General features: G+C 37.8%; 1 protein-coding gene across 1 annotated transcript in view; it reads left to right on the top strand.

Annotated features, from left to right (window-relative positions):
• Positions 1-442: 442 nt before the first annotated feature.
• Positions 443-14,171, top strand: part of LOC109211454 (N-acetyl-D-glucosamine kinase) — a 14,941-nt gene continuing 1,212 nt past the window's right edge. The window contains exons 1-6 of the mRNA XM_019374985.1: positions 443-886; positions 2,146-2,293; positions 4,673-4,864; positions 6,930-7,058; positions 7,256-7,425; positions 8,850-8,980. Of these exons, the coding sequence (XP_019230530.1) occupies positions 721-886; positions 2,146-2,293; positions 4,673-4,864; positions 6,930-7,058; positions 7,256-7,425; positions 8,850-8,980 (936 nt within the window). The 5' untranslated portion in view covers positions 443-720. The remainder of the gene's footprint in view (positions 887-2,145; positions 2,294-4,672; positions 4,865-6,929; positions 7,059-7,255; positions 7,426-8,849; positions 8,981-14,171) is intronic.

The following is a 14,171-nucleotide window of genomic DNA, read 5'->3' as shown; positions in this document are numbered from 1 at the left end:
GAGCAAAAAGTTATGTCTATTTTACTAGACAGTGCGCAATATGCCTCCTCAAGTCTTCGTTCGTACTTAATTATCAAATTTGACCCCCGAACACGATCCCGGCTTAATTCCTTGAGCTTTTACTCAGACTTCAAAGCTTCAAATCACTTAAATTCATTCCATAACATCTATATAGCTCGGAATCACACCTACAAGGCATAAAACACACAATTAGTGCAAAACACTAGCGATTAAAGCGCAAACTCAATTAAAGTGCAGTAAATTCCAGTGTAATAAGCGACTAAAATATGCAGTTATAGCCTATCATCAACTATGTATCATGTTCATAATCAATTTAAATCAAAATTATTTTAAAGACAAAAACACCGTTGCAATTCGCAACTAGTACATAAAAAATCAAACGTAAAACAACCCTTATATAAGAACCAACCATACAGTAAACCGAAAGAATCCACTTTGACAGGCGTGAAGTAAAGGTCAACCAATCTTAAACAATTATAAACCCAATTTCCTCGTGTATAAATTCAACAATCAGATCAATCCCATAGCATTCTTATTTATCCAAAAAATATCTTAATCCTGACTCCATCTCCTATTTATCTCTCATACACTTAAACATAAATCCACAATCAAATTCCCCCTATGACACATACCCAAATTCAAAAGAGAGAATTTTTTCGTTTTGTGGTGTTTATTGTTGTTTGTGGGTTTTGTAAATAAATGGGGTCAGAATCAGATGAGAGGGAGGTGATATTGGGGGTAGATGGGGGCACCACCTCCACTGTGTGTGTTTGTATGCCACTTCTTTCCTTTTCCGAATTCCCTGATCCTCTTCCAGTTCTGGGCCGCTCCGTTGCCGGTTGTTCCAATTTTAATAGCGTTGGAGGTATTCAAATTCTCCTTTTCAACATATTTCTTTATGTTTTAGCCCAATTGGCGAGTAGTAAAATATGGCCCAATTTTCCAAACCTAGCCTGTTGATTTTAGCTGAAGAAGTGCTAAGCCGGGACTTGATTGAAGTAGAATGGATGTAGATAATCTACACCTAACTGGTTTACGATAATTGTCGTTTTCCACTAATGTTTTCTGACTGAAGTTTTGAATATATGAATGAGTCTTTTATGCTTCAAAGGGAAAAGGGGAAAGATTTTAAATTTGAGTTTAACTTATATACACTATGAGTTTAACAATAATTTTACACTATCAAAGAAATTTACAGGTATCCCTTCCTAAAAAAATGTGATTTATAACATCTATTGCAACAAGGTAGGTTATCTGCTATGACTGGTAAAGGTGATCTGATGATGTATAAGTGCTTTCCGCCGTTGGTGGATATTAGTTAAACTCTTTTAGTTTATGTTGGTTGCTTTATTTGCTTTTTTTTTTTGTTTTTTTACATTAAGGGTTTCTCATGCTGTATTTTATGGGGTGGTTTGTTGGTTATTGGAAAGGAAAAAATACTTACAAAGACCTTTTTGGTCTTTGATATTTAGAATCTAGAGTCCAACTACTCCTTTTGCTTTTCATGGGTGGGGAGGAAGAAGGTAGAAAGAAAATATGTAGTTCATACTAATCAATCTACTACGTCTTAATCCCATATTGGTTTTGAGGTCAACTGTATGAATCCTCCTTCGTATCCCTTGCCCTATCTAGGGTATTATGCACATAGGTGGATGTGCCAAATCCAAATAAATTGAGGATTCATCATAGTTGTATTATTTTTATGTTGCTTGTCAATCTAACCTGACCATCCTACTTTACATGGGCTTGAGATCGGCCTCACACAGCGGAGTTAAGTAGCTCAATGAATCAGCAACTATGTGTAGTTCAGTAGGATAGTTGTACTTGAGCATATGCCGCCAAGATTTGAATTGTTGTCTCATGTGTTAAACATGCTATCTAGAAGTTATATAAGCATGAATGGTCATCATTGCTCGTCAATCTATTGAATGCAAAGTTATGCGATGAGCAGAATAATGTTGTATATTTCTGTGGATTTCAAGTGTTGGTCAATTGTTGAAGTTTGCTAAGTCAACTGCTAGAACTGTTTTCCTTACGGTTGAAGTAATGTCATAAGAAAAATATTCTTGATTCCTAATAGATATGAGTTTCTTTAGCCATTTCACTCTTTGTCCATGTTTACAGAAGATGTAGCTAGAGAAACACTGGAAAAGGTTATGGCAGAAGCATTGCTTGATGCTGGTGTGAAACGATCAGCTGTTAAAGCAGTTTGTTTGGGTCTATCCGGTGTGAACCATCCAACAGATCAGGAGAAAATATTAGGCTGGCTGAGGTTTGCTAATCATTTGTTAATAGTTCTTGTTTGTGGTTGTGGAGTTAATCTTGTACTTCAGGTGTTACTTTTGAATTTAGTGTCACTAATAGGCTGGCTGAGGTTTGCTACTCATTTGTTAATAGTTCTTGTTTGTGGTTGTGGAGTTAATCTTGTACTTCAGGTGTTACTTTTGAATTTAATGTCACTAATAGGCTGCTGACATTTGCCTCATTTTTTTAGTTGCATCCCGTTTGTATCTCAATCAAAGGGTTGAATGGCCTTTCCCCAGGTTACTTTTTTCTAGGAAGTTTTGAGAATCTACTCTAGTGTGTTTATGTAGTCAATCTGGTACCCATCATATTTTGTTTGTTTGTTTGTTTCTTTCTTTTGTTTTGGTGGGATAATATGTTTGCGTGCTGACTAGGTATGCTGGAAACCTTTTTATCTGTGGCATTTGTGCACCAAAGCTGCTTGTTCTGTGGGAAATCTTGATCTGTTTTCCCTATGGCATTTATTATGGTCAAAATCAAAATAGAGTAGAGCAATCACCAACAGGAATGCAATACGTTGAGCCAGTTTGGAAATCCTTTTAGTAAAGTATTTTACTCTTTATCGTACTTTGATTTTGGATAAAATTGTAAATTGGTATATTTTACAGAGAGATCTTGGTTACTGAGGGAGAGTGCGATGCTCAATGACATCTGCAAAAATGAGAATTATATAGGGAGTATTCAAATCTCTTTATAGTTCATACTGTGTTTTCTTTCGGATAACCTTCATGATGTAACCTAATGGTCAATGAAGTGGGTTGAGAACCATGAGGTCTCATGTTCAAATCCCAGCAGAGACAAAAACACTAGTTGATTTCTTGTCTACGCCTTGGTAGAAAGAGTTACCCAACACCTGTGTTGGTGGGAGGTAGTAGGTAACCGTGAAATTAATCAAGGCGTGCAAGCAGGCCCAGGCATGGTTATAAACGAAAAAAGACCTTCTCATTTTATAAAGGTAATCTAGAAGCTATTTACACTAATCTACCCCGCCATACTTGGGGAAAATACACCAATTTTGGAAAGTATGTGTCTTTCTTTCTAGCCAAGTGCTCTGTTCCTATTGCTAATGTGAGTTCTAAGGTATTGCCCATTGCTTAGCATAATTAAGACCTGAAAATCCTGTCAGGAAAATTTAGTCGGTTTTATTGGAATGCGTTATTTTCACTACTCTAGACCTGTTAAGAACTGCCACAAGCTTTTCAAAGGTGCTCAAGCTTTTGAGGAGTCATAGGTTATACAAAATAAGAACCTGAAAATAAGCCTACTAGTAAATAAACCTTAATTATCCTAAAGTTCCGGTACATATGAATGAGAAATATATTCCTCTGCTCCAAATGCTCTATATAAACCTGAATAATCCTAAAGTTCTGGACTTTTGGTACATAAGAATGTGAAATTAGTTGCTATATTTTTCTGCTCCCAATTGATTGCTGAGTAATGAAAGAGTCAAGGTACAGATTTGCAATTTCATGAAATTTAAGTAATAGTACAACAACTATGCGTTGATCCCAAGTTTGTCGGGGTCAGCTGTATGAATTATTACTTCTTTTTTTCTCCACTTGGACCACTTTCGTATTCAAGTCCTATGTAGCTTATGTTGTGAGAATTCACATCGACTGGTGCCACTCTTTCCGCACCACAACTCTTCTGTTTCAGCCGAGTTTGGGACAAGCGTAGTAAACAAGCTCTCGGCCACAGTTAGTTTCTTGAAGTCTAGTTAATAGAGGAAAGAAATTAATTTATTGACATCTTTGTGTAGAATCTCATGAGTGCAGCTATCAGTTCCATTTTCAGACTATACAGGGCAGTAGGTGAATAACTTGAACTTTATCTTCAAACCTGATCTTAATGCAAATAAGAGGACAGCAAAACCATAAAATTATTAAAACTAACAAGACCTAGTTTATAGGGAAACCACTTCAGTAGTGTTAACTGTTTTTGTTTTCTCAGTAACTGAGGAATCTGCTGTTTCCAGCTTAGAAACTTGGTGGAGTAATGGGTCCGCCTCTCTATCCTTTTCCACTAAAAAATTTGACTTGTCCCACCAGCCAGGGTTCGAACTCGTGAGGTGCGCATGCCTTACATCCCATGCTGTACTACCTTTGCCGATGAATCAAAGCCCTGGGGGCTACAGTACCAAGCAGTTTAACATAGTTGTGTCTTGTAGGCTAACTTTTAAAAACTATGGGACATTTGGACCTTGAGCTAGTTGTTCCAAGATTATGGGACATTTGGACCTTGACATGGGAAATACTTTATACGTGTGATAATGATGTATCTAGAATATTTATTCCAAATGTCTATACGCTTTCACTAAATATTTTTCAAAACTGTGATTATTTTACAGGAGAGCATTCCCAAGTCATGTTAAGTTGTATATTCAGAATGATGCCGTGGCTGCTCTAGCAAGTGGCACGATGGGAAAACTTCATGGCTGTGTTTTAATAGCTGGTACAGGAAGCATTTCTTATGGATTTACTGAAGATGGAAGAGAAGCTCGGGCCGCGGGTGCAGGGCCTGTTTTGGGTGATTGGGGGAGGTAAAGTTGGTGCGTATTCATTGTTTTGATAAAGATACATATTCTGCTACATTCTCTTCCCTATAGCCTGGAAAAATGAATATGTGGAGAAAAAGATTTGGTTCATATATATAGGATTAATTGCTTTTTTAGTTTTTTTACTTTTCTCTTTTTTGTCATAAGAAAAGATACAGGATTAATTGTTTTTTTTTTACTTTTCTCTTTTTTGTCATAAGAAAATATACTTCTGCTAATGTTGAATTCCAGCATATCAGTTCACGTTGAAAAGGTCTCCTTAGACATATCTGCATTGTAAAGTTTAGTGGTGAGCTTTCCGTAATATTAATGTAGATTTTGTCATTGGCGAGGACGCTATAAGTTCTGAATAACCGTTGAATTTTGTTGCACAGAGGCAAATGTTTACGGCTTGCGACACATCTGCCAGCTGATGGCTAATCTTGAAACTTTAAGCTTGTTGCATAAGTAGATAATTTTGTGAATATAGCAAGCGATCTTTGGATAGATGAGAGATCCGCTTTTGATGAAAGCTAAACTTGACACTAGAATTGATACAAGATTCTGTATTAGTGTCCTCATAGATTATTTACTTTAATGTTTAGGACTCTCTAGTGAATTCATTGCTGCTCAGAGGTGGCGTCATAAATCCAAACCCATCAGATTATGTTTTTAAGTGGAGAACTTAGTCCTTTCCTGTTGGAGCACTCGAACTAACTCGTTTCCTAGTTGTGTATCTTAGTTGAGGACATTGAAATGAGACTCTGTTCTCCTAGTTGTGATTGGCCATTGAAGTCGGTTATACCTACTTTGATTTGACAGTTGAAAGAGATAAAATGATCAAAGGCATTAGAAGAGATTTTAGAGAGCGGTTATTCTGTGCCCTATACATATTCAAATGCATTCAGTTGCCATGTGCATCTCAAATTGCAGCAACTCTGGATTCTCCCGCAAGCTTGTTGTAGAGTTATGTTTCACGTGTCTAGCTTTCAATGAGGTTGTGTGGAATAGTTCCTACTACTCCATTGGTTAAGCTATGGCAAGTTGATCCCAATTTTCAGAACTAGTATTTTAATTTCACACCCAACTTTTCATTGATATAGTGTCTATCTTAACATGCGTGGTTATACCACATTGAAGTGGATTACGAGCTATATTCATTTCTCCGTGTTCCTGGTACTGTGTCATTGGATACAATAAAACTTTGAGCAGTGGGCTTCATGGTCAAGGTAAATCATCGATGCTATGAGCTATACCTTGATGCTTTGGTTTGGCACCTAATTGGACTGCAACAGGTTGAATTAATTCAGGTTACAGTATTTCGCTAAAATATATCAGGGGTAAGTTTTCTGTCAGTACCTGTGATATTCTGCTTTCTTCCTGCTTCTAGTTCATGTGGTTATTCAAACAGAATATTATTACTTTCCTGGAGCTCCTTTTAAGACTCAAAAATTCAATAATCTAAATGCTATGGACATCCATGCTTGAGTTACATGTCAAGCAAAATTTACTAGGAGAAAATGTCCAACTGATATTAAAAATATGTGTCGTATCTAATACTGGTTTTAGGATTTTGTTAAGTTTGAGAACACATATGTACTATACTAGCACTTGCTTTCTGTTTATTTTTGATGGAGTATAGTGATATGTCCAAATTGGCGCTTGTCCATGAGTTGCATTTTTGGGTTAGGATACTCTTAGCACAAAGCAGTTGGGATCTTTAATTTGTTTATTTTCTGTGAATTATCTGTACTTCATTTTCATGTTTTTGAGGCTAAATAGCCCTAGATCAATGATGTGGCTGACACCTTAATAATTGATAAATGATAACTAACACTACTACTTTTTTCTAACTGCCATTTATGTTCATTCATTTTTAGTTCATGTCGTAGTGTTCACTGTTCAGGATATACACTTGTTATGGTTTGTTGCAAAAGAAATAGACTGATAGGTAAATAAATGAATAAATGAAGAAAGAACACAGAAAATACTGTATTTTTAAAGGTTTTTTTGCAAGTAAATTTGCTAATCTTTCGAACATGATTATAGCTATCAGTTTCTGCTACTGCAGTGGCTATGGGATTGCTGCTCAAGCATTGATTGCAGTGATGAGGGCTCATGATGGTCGAGGTCCACAAACAATGCTTTCGAGTTGTATTCTACAGTCACTAGGTCTTTCTTCTCCAGACGAACTAATAGGGTATCTTCTCTAAACTGATTTGTGTCAAAGTTGATGGGCATTTCAAGTGCCTTCTCCAGCTTCTTCCATTCCGTTAGGGACAGGATTGTAAGGAACTCACATTGGGCAACATTTACACCATATAAACTGATGTATACAGAATATTTGCACTAGAACAATATTTTTGGCTGTTTCATTTCATTCTTGTTGGGATCTAGGTGGACCTATGCGGATCCATCTTGGGCTCGCATTGCAGCACTTGTTCCAGTAGTTGTATCCTGTGCAGAGGATGGAGATAAAATTGCAGACGAGATCTTACATAATGCAGTTCAAGAATTGGCTATAAGTGTCAAAGCTGTTGTCCAAAGACTACACTTGGCAGGGGAAGGTTTGTCCTGAATAAAAATTCTGATTTTATATGTTTTTATCATTCTCTATTTCTCTTTGCGCTTGCACTTAAATGATATACATGTCTACTCAGCTACTTTTAACTTGTTAGTTTGATGTAGGTTCTCTGCTTTTAGGTATACTACTTGTATGCATGGTTTTTCTCCCAACATCAATAGTGACTGAGGTAACTCAAAGAGAATGGGAAATTTTACTGTTGAAGAAGATGAGCCATTGCTGATATTAAGATTTTCTCCAGATTTCAGATTAGTTTCATATTACTATTGAATTGTTTTATGTATGTTTTTAAATTGTTCATTACGTTTAGATCTTCGAGGTTCAGTTTATATCTATTGCCATATCACCTTCTCCTATCTTCACTTTGACTAGCTTATTTGTTAGAGCTCTCTCTTCCCTATGAAGATAAGACCCCTGTTAATAGTGGGTACTATAATCTAATATATCTTTTTCTATTTCTCTATCTATTCCCCCCCCCCCCCAACACACACACACACATTTTAACCTTCTTTGTCCCTTCTCTCCCATCTTCCTTTTGATAGTTCATCAATTTTAGCATCAGAGCACGAGTATTGAATCTTCAGTCATTGCTGCATCCTAGTATGATAACCAATTAAATAATCGTCACCTGACCCTTCATGAAATAACTCAACCCTCAACATTCAGGTGACCCTTCAAGAAATAATTCGACCCTCAACAGTCAATTGACATTCTTTTCTTGATGTTTTGTATCAACAAAGATGAGATTCTTCTACTAATGCCGAAATCTTTGGAATTATGCTAATACCCTCGCTGTGGTCCTAGCCAGACATTTTGACATTTTTAGGGGAGATTGTTGCAGTGCATACAAACAACAACTACGCCTCACTCCCAAACAAGTTGGGTTCGGCTATGAATCCTCACTGGCCATGTTCTCGGTTTAAATTCATTTAATGTTGTAGTTCATAAATCATAAGATATAAAAAAAAGGGTTGTCACAGATTCTTGAGATTTTTGTTAGATTCTTAGATTATTTTCATATTTATTTTTGATTACTTGCATAGTTATCTTATAGGTTTAGATTAGGTATTAATCAACGAGTTCTTCTCATTATCACTATTTCTTTGATTTCTTCTATCCTTATGTTTTAGTTAGACAGAGAGTTTTGGTTGTGTGATGAACTAGCTTGTTCAAGGCTCTCATTCGATTAATAGGATCTTGTGTACCTATTAATGCTGGATGAATAGTTTTGTTTTTGGGATTTCTGTTATTCCAAAAAGAAAGAAAGAAGCACTGGATGAAAAGTTTATGAATTGATATTGGGTCTTACAATCTCTTTCACCCTGTCTCACTTTTTCTCTCTTTTATCCTTATCCATTTCTTCTATCTCCCTTTTGGCACTAAATTTGTGCATGTTGACGACTGCAGATGGAAAAGGTTCCTTCCCTGTTGTTATGGTTGGAGGCGTACTTGGAGCCAACAATAAATGGAATATAGGGAATGAAGTCACTAATTCTATTTTAAAGACTTATCCTGGAGCTTGTGTAATTAGACCAAAGGTTAGTACTGTTCTCTCGATATGCTTTTGAGTTTGTCCAGTTTTTCACGACAACATTGAGGAGGACGCCAGGTTCATTTAGTAACTGTTTTCTTTTGAAGTTGTGTGTGTGTGGGTGGGGGTGGGGGATGCAATTTTTCTTTAAATTCGTTATTTCTGTTTATATTGCCATATTTTCTTGCTTTCTGTTTGTGTAGTCTCTGTTAGGTCCTCATTTTTTTCGTGCTCCTTATCTTCCATTATAGTTGGACCACGAGCACAATGAGGGAGCACGGGAATATTGGTTTATCATTTTCTGAATACAAATTATGTATATAAAAACTACATAAAAGTACTATAAACCAATTCATATGTAGAAGTACTACTGTCATCCACACCCAAAGGTGTGGCCTAGTGGTCCATGAAATGGATGCAAACCTTGGAGACAAATGCCAGCATAGACAAAATACACGAAGTATTTCTTCCCATCTACCTAAACCTTGGGGGTAGAGTTACCCGATACTTGTGCTTCGAAGATAGCATGTATCTGGTGGAATAATGGAGGTACATACAAACTGACCTGGACCAGCGGTATAGGAAAAAAGTACTATTGTCATTCTTTTTCATTTCACTTGTTTAGAAAGAAATGACAAGATTTAGAGTACGAGTTAAAGTATCTAATATCTGGTGTGAATTAGCTTCCTCAATCTTTTTGTCATGGAATTTACATGAAGGGGAACTACATAAAAGTAATATGAACCATAACTTCTATAAAGAACGCTACTTAGGAAACTTCTGGAAAAATTGTGGTAAAAAAAGTTTGATTATGGCCCTAGGGCTTATTTCAAGTGGCAAAGGTCTAGGGACTTGTGACTTTAGGTCGCAAGTTCAAGAAGCTTGGTATTTAAGTGGAAAGGAAGGATAGAGGGGCAGGCCCCATTATCCCCGAGTTTCGAAGGCTGCGGTTGGTCATAAGCGTCGGCCCCAGAAGGATTCCTGCTCATAAATTAAAAATGTTTGATTACCACGGTGTCATATAAAAAGTTTCTTTTTTCATTTCCAAAAATGTAACATAAGTTCTTTCAACTGAATAATCTCATATATGTGGCCATCTTAAGAAGCATATCACAGTCTCTTCTAATTCTTTGCTTCTTGTCTTCATTCTTTCAAAATAAGCAGGGGTCTTCCTCTTACTCAGACTGTCATTTACATTATTTGGCTACTTTTTTTTTGATTTGCACCGGGTGTCCGAGTCTCTAAGAGGCCCGACTAATCCCGGGGGTGCATAGGCCCTCGGCAAGGAGTTTCCCGCAAGTGCACCACGGTTAATTCAGGTTTTACCCAGTCCGATGGCCCTCAGAAATTGTTTGCACCCAGTGGGTTTCGAACTTGAGACCTTGAAAGGGAGCAAACCCCAAGGCTCAAGTCTATTGCCACCAGGCCAACCCCTGAGGGTTACATTATTTGGCTACTTGAAAGAGGGTCTCATGTGATCCTTTCATAATATTAGGTTGCGCTTCCTAGTACACAGCTGTATATTAATTTGTTACAAATTTACATATTGAACTTCACATTAGTACATGGATTTTATAGAAGTTTTGAGATTGTAATAGTTTTCAGCAGTGCTGAAGTTTTATATGCTTTCTGTACCTTCTTGGTACATTTTTAATGCAATTACATTACCTTATATAAAAAAAGAAGAAATATTTACACATAGGAAATAATGTCCTTACTCAAAATTGTGTTGCTATCTCTTGCTCTTAAAGAATTTTCTCTTTTGACTCCCCACCTTGATCCTTTGACACCGGAATCTGATTGCGAAAGTTTACATGAGGGGAACTTTGATAAATTCTCTTAAACCAACTGCTTCCACCCAGTGTTTGAAAAAGCGATCGCTTCGTCGCTTTAAGCCCGAAGCGACCAGCCATTGCTTTTCCTAGCCTGAGGCAACTCAACCATGTGAAGCGTGCGCTTCAGTTGAAGAAGCGATGAAGCGATGAAGCGCTCGCTTCTGTTAAGAGGGGCCTTTTTAAAAAAAGAAAAGAAACGTTTGGGTCTGTTTTTTTATTATATAAAACAGACCCCTAAGACCAAAATTGACCATTTCTCTTTCTTCGATCGACATTGGTGCTGCTAGGGTTTCAACTTCCTCCATCTAGTCCAGGTAATTTTTCTTCTTCTCAATTTTTTCTTTCTTCTTTCTTTCTTCTTCTTGTTCCCATGTTTTTTCTTTCTTTTTCCTTCTTTCTTCCTTCTTCTTCTTCTCTTCTCTTTTTCACTTTTTCTCGTCCAGCGTTTGCACAGCTAGGGCAGGCGCTGTTTTCCTTTTTTCCCCCCCTTTTATTCTTCTTAATCTTATTATGTATTTTAGTTTATAAAATTATATATATATATATATGGTGTATGGTATATTTTAGTTTATTTGATTTTTTTAATGTGTATTTCAGTTTATAAATTAATTATTATATATTATATGTATTTTAAGAATTGCGCTTCACTTCAATAAAGCGTGCGCTTCACTTTGCGCTTCGCTTTTGAAGCGAGGCGAGCCCCTGTCGCTTTTTTGCGCTTCGCGCTCTCAAAAACACTGCTTCCACCATCAGCTCTCGGTGATGCCGATATCAATATTAAGGTGACCTTTCATATGTTGGATATGCATTCTAGAGAATGAAGATGTTTGCTTAGAGTTTCAGACAAGATTAACCTATTAATTACTTTGATACCCAAATTTTTTTGAGGGTAGTACGTCTCTGTATCACAATAGCCAATCACACACTATGTATCTTTAAAACTTCACTTATTGAAATATGAGTGCTCGGATTCTGCAAGATCAATGCTTATGTGAACAGCTCTGAAATAATTTTATGATTGTTGTGTTGCTGGTTGTTTTTAGTCAGATAGGACAGGGACGACAACAACAACAACAAACCCAGTATGTTCCCAACAGGTGGGGTCTGGGGAGGGTAGTCTGTACGCAGACCTTACCCCTATCTAATGCAGGTAGAGACGCTGTTTCCAATAGACCCTCGACTCAGGAAGGGTAAGAAGAAGAGGAAAGCAAGGAAGGGAGAGAGAAGGAAGAGAAAAGAAAAAGGGAGAGATAAAGGATAAGTAATACCAAATAATAGCAACAGGGAATACAATACCTGAGGCGAACAGAACCACATAACGTACTAAAAATCTAAGAATCTGAAGGGATATGCGTGCTACTAAGACTATCGGTGAACAACTAAAAACTACCCACTAACCTTCTCCCTTAATCCTCGACCTCCACACCCTCCTATCCAGGGTCATGTCCTCAGCGAGCTGAAGCAGCGGCATGTCCTGTCTAATCACCTCTCCCCAGTACTTCTTAGGCCTACCTCGACCTCTTCTCAAACTCTCCATGGCCAACCTCTCACACCTCCTGACAGGAGCATCAATGCTTCTTCTCTTAACATGTCTGAACCATCTCAGCCTCGACTCCCGCATCTTGTCCTCCACGGAGGCTACTCCCGCTCTGTCCCGGATAGCTTCATTCTTAATCTTATCTCTCCTGATACACCCATACATCCATCTCAAACATCCTCATCTCTGCTACTTTCATCGTCTGCACGTGGGAGTTGTTGACTGGCCAACACTCAGCCCCATACAGCATAGCCGGTTGAACCACCACTCTATAAAACTTACCCTTAAGTCTTGGCGGCACATTCTTATGACATAAAACACCGGAAGCGAGCCTCCACTTCATCCATCCCGCTCCGATGCGATGTGCGACATCTTTGTCAATCTCCCCGTTACCTTGGATAATAGACTCGAGATACTTAAAACTCGCTCTTTTGGGGATAACTTGAGCATCAAGCTTTACCTCTACGTCTGCTTCATGGGTCCTGTTACTGAATTTGCACTCCAAGTATTCTGTCTTGGTTCTACTCAGTTTGAAACCTTTAGATTCCAAGGTTTGTCTTCAAACCTCCAACCTCGCGTTAACTCCGCTTCGCGTCTCGTCAATCAACACTATATCATCGTCCAATAGCATGCACCAAGGCACTTCCCCTTGGATGTGTCGTGACAGTACATCCATCGCCAAGGCAAATAAAAACGGGCTAAGAGCGGATCCCTGGTGCAACCCTATCACCACAAGAAAATGCTCCGAGTCACCACCCATAGTCCTCACCCGAGTCTTAGCATCATCATACGTTTCCTTAATCACCCTAATGTACGCTACCGGAACGCCGGTAGCCTCCAAACACCTCCACAGGACCTCCCTCGGGACTTTATCGTATGCTTTCTCAAGGTCAATAAACACCATATGCAAACATAAATGCACTGAAGCAGCACCGATTTGGCTTGTTATGTTAGCTAATATTTTTTGATGTAGGGATATATTTTCTAGTGGTGCTTCTCTATAACCCGTGGTACATTGCCATTCTTTTTGTTATACTGCTCCCAGTGCATATAAACTGCATTGCCAATGCTAACTTGAGTAAGCTACCTTTCCATGTTTCTTTTTTTCTGTCTCGAATTCTTTTATTCTTCTCTTAGTTTCTCTCCTTTCCCGTCAGGGACACACCTTTCTTTCTTCCTTTTCTGGGGGTGGGTGAGTGGAGTAAGGGCAACTTATCTTTCTTCGGATTTACAGTAAAAGTACACACACATGGGAATGTATGCATGCACGCGCACAAGTGAAACACACATACAGAACTAGTGAGGCATCTCCATTTAGATATCAACGCTAAACAGTGTGGCCCATGTAATTTTTTGCGAGTGACAAACCTTGTTTTACATTGTTGCCTTAAGTAGGTTTTCACCATTTGCATACAAGAAGCAGATGAAACTTAGCTGTACATCATCACACATATAAGGTGGAAAATGATACCAATAAAAAGAAGTTGCTCAAAAAAGAAATATGGCATGAAGTGTGAGGTCCAAAAAGTGGTAAACTCATGTCCATTTATTCTGTCACTTTGTTAATTAATTAGTTTGATTCATCTAGTGCTTTATGTGTTAATTGGATCAAGATCTTTTCCATTTTAAACAAAACAGCTACTCCTAGGTATAAATAGTTCCTATCTGCAGAGATTCAATCTATGGAACAGGATTTGATGAATATCCACTGTTGTATTTAAGACCTTTCATCACAGAACATACTAAGAATTCTTGATATGTTTTATATCAAAGCAACCTCAAGATTTCAACTTCTCGTGACCTCATCTTGTTTTCAAAAAAGTAAT

This window comes from Nicotiana attenuata, unplaced genomic scaffold (genome assembly GCF_001879085.1).
Source record: "Nicotiana attenuata strain UT unplaced genomic scaffold, NIATTr2, whole genome shotgun sequence".
Lineage (NCBI taxonomy): Eukaryota > Viridiplantae > Streptophyta > Magnoliopsida > Solanales > Solanaceae > Nicotiana > Nicotiana attenuata.
This window is presented reverse-complemented; position numbering and strand designations above follow the sequence as displayed.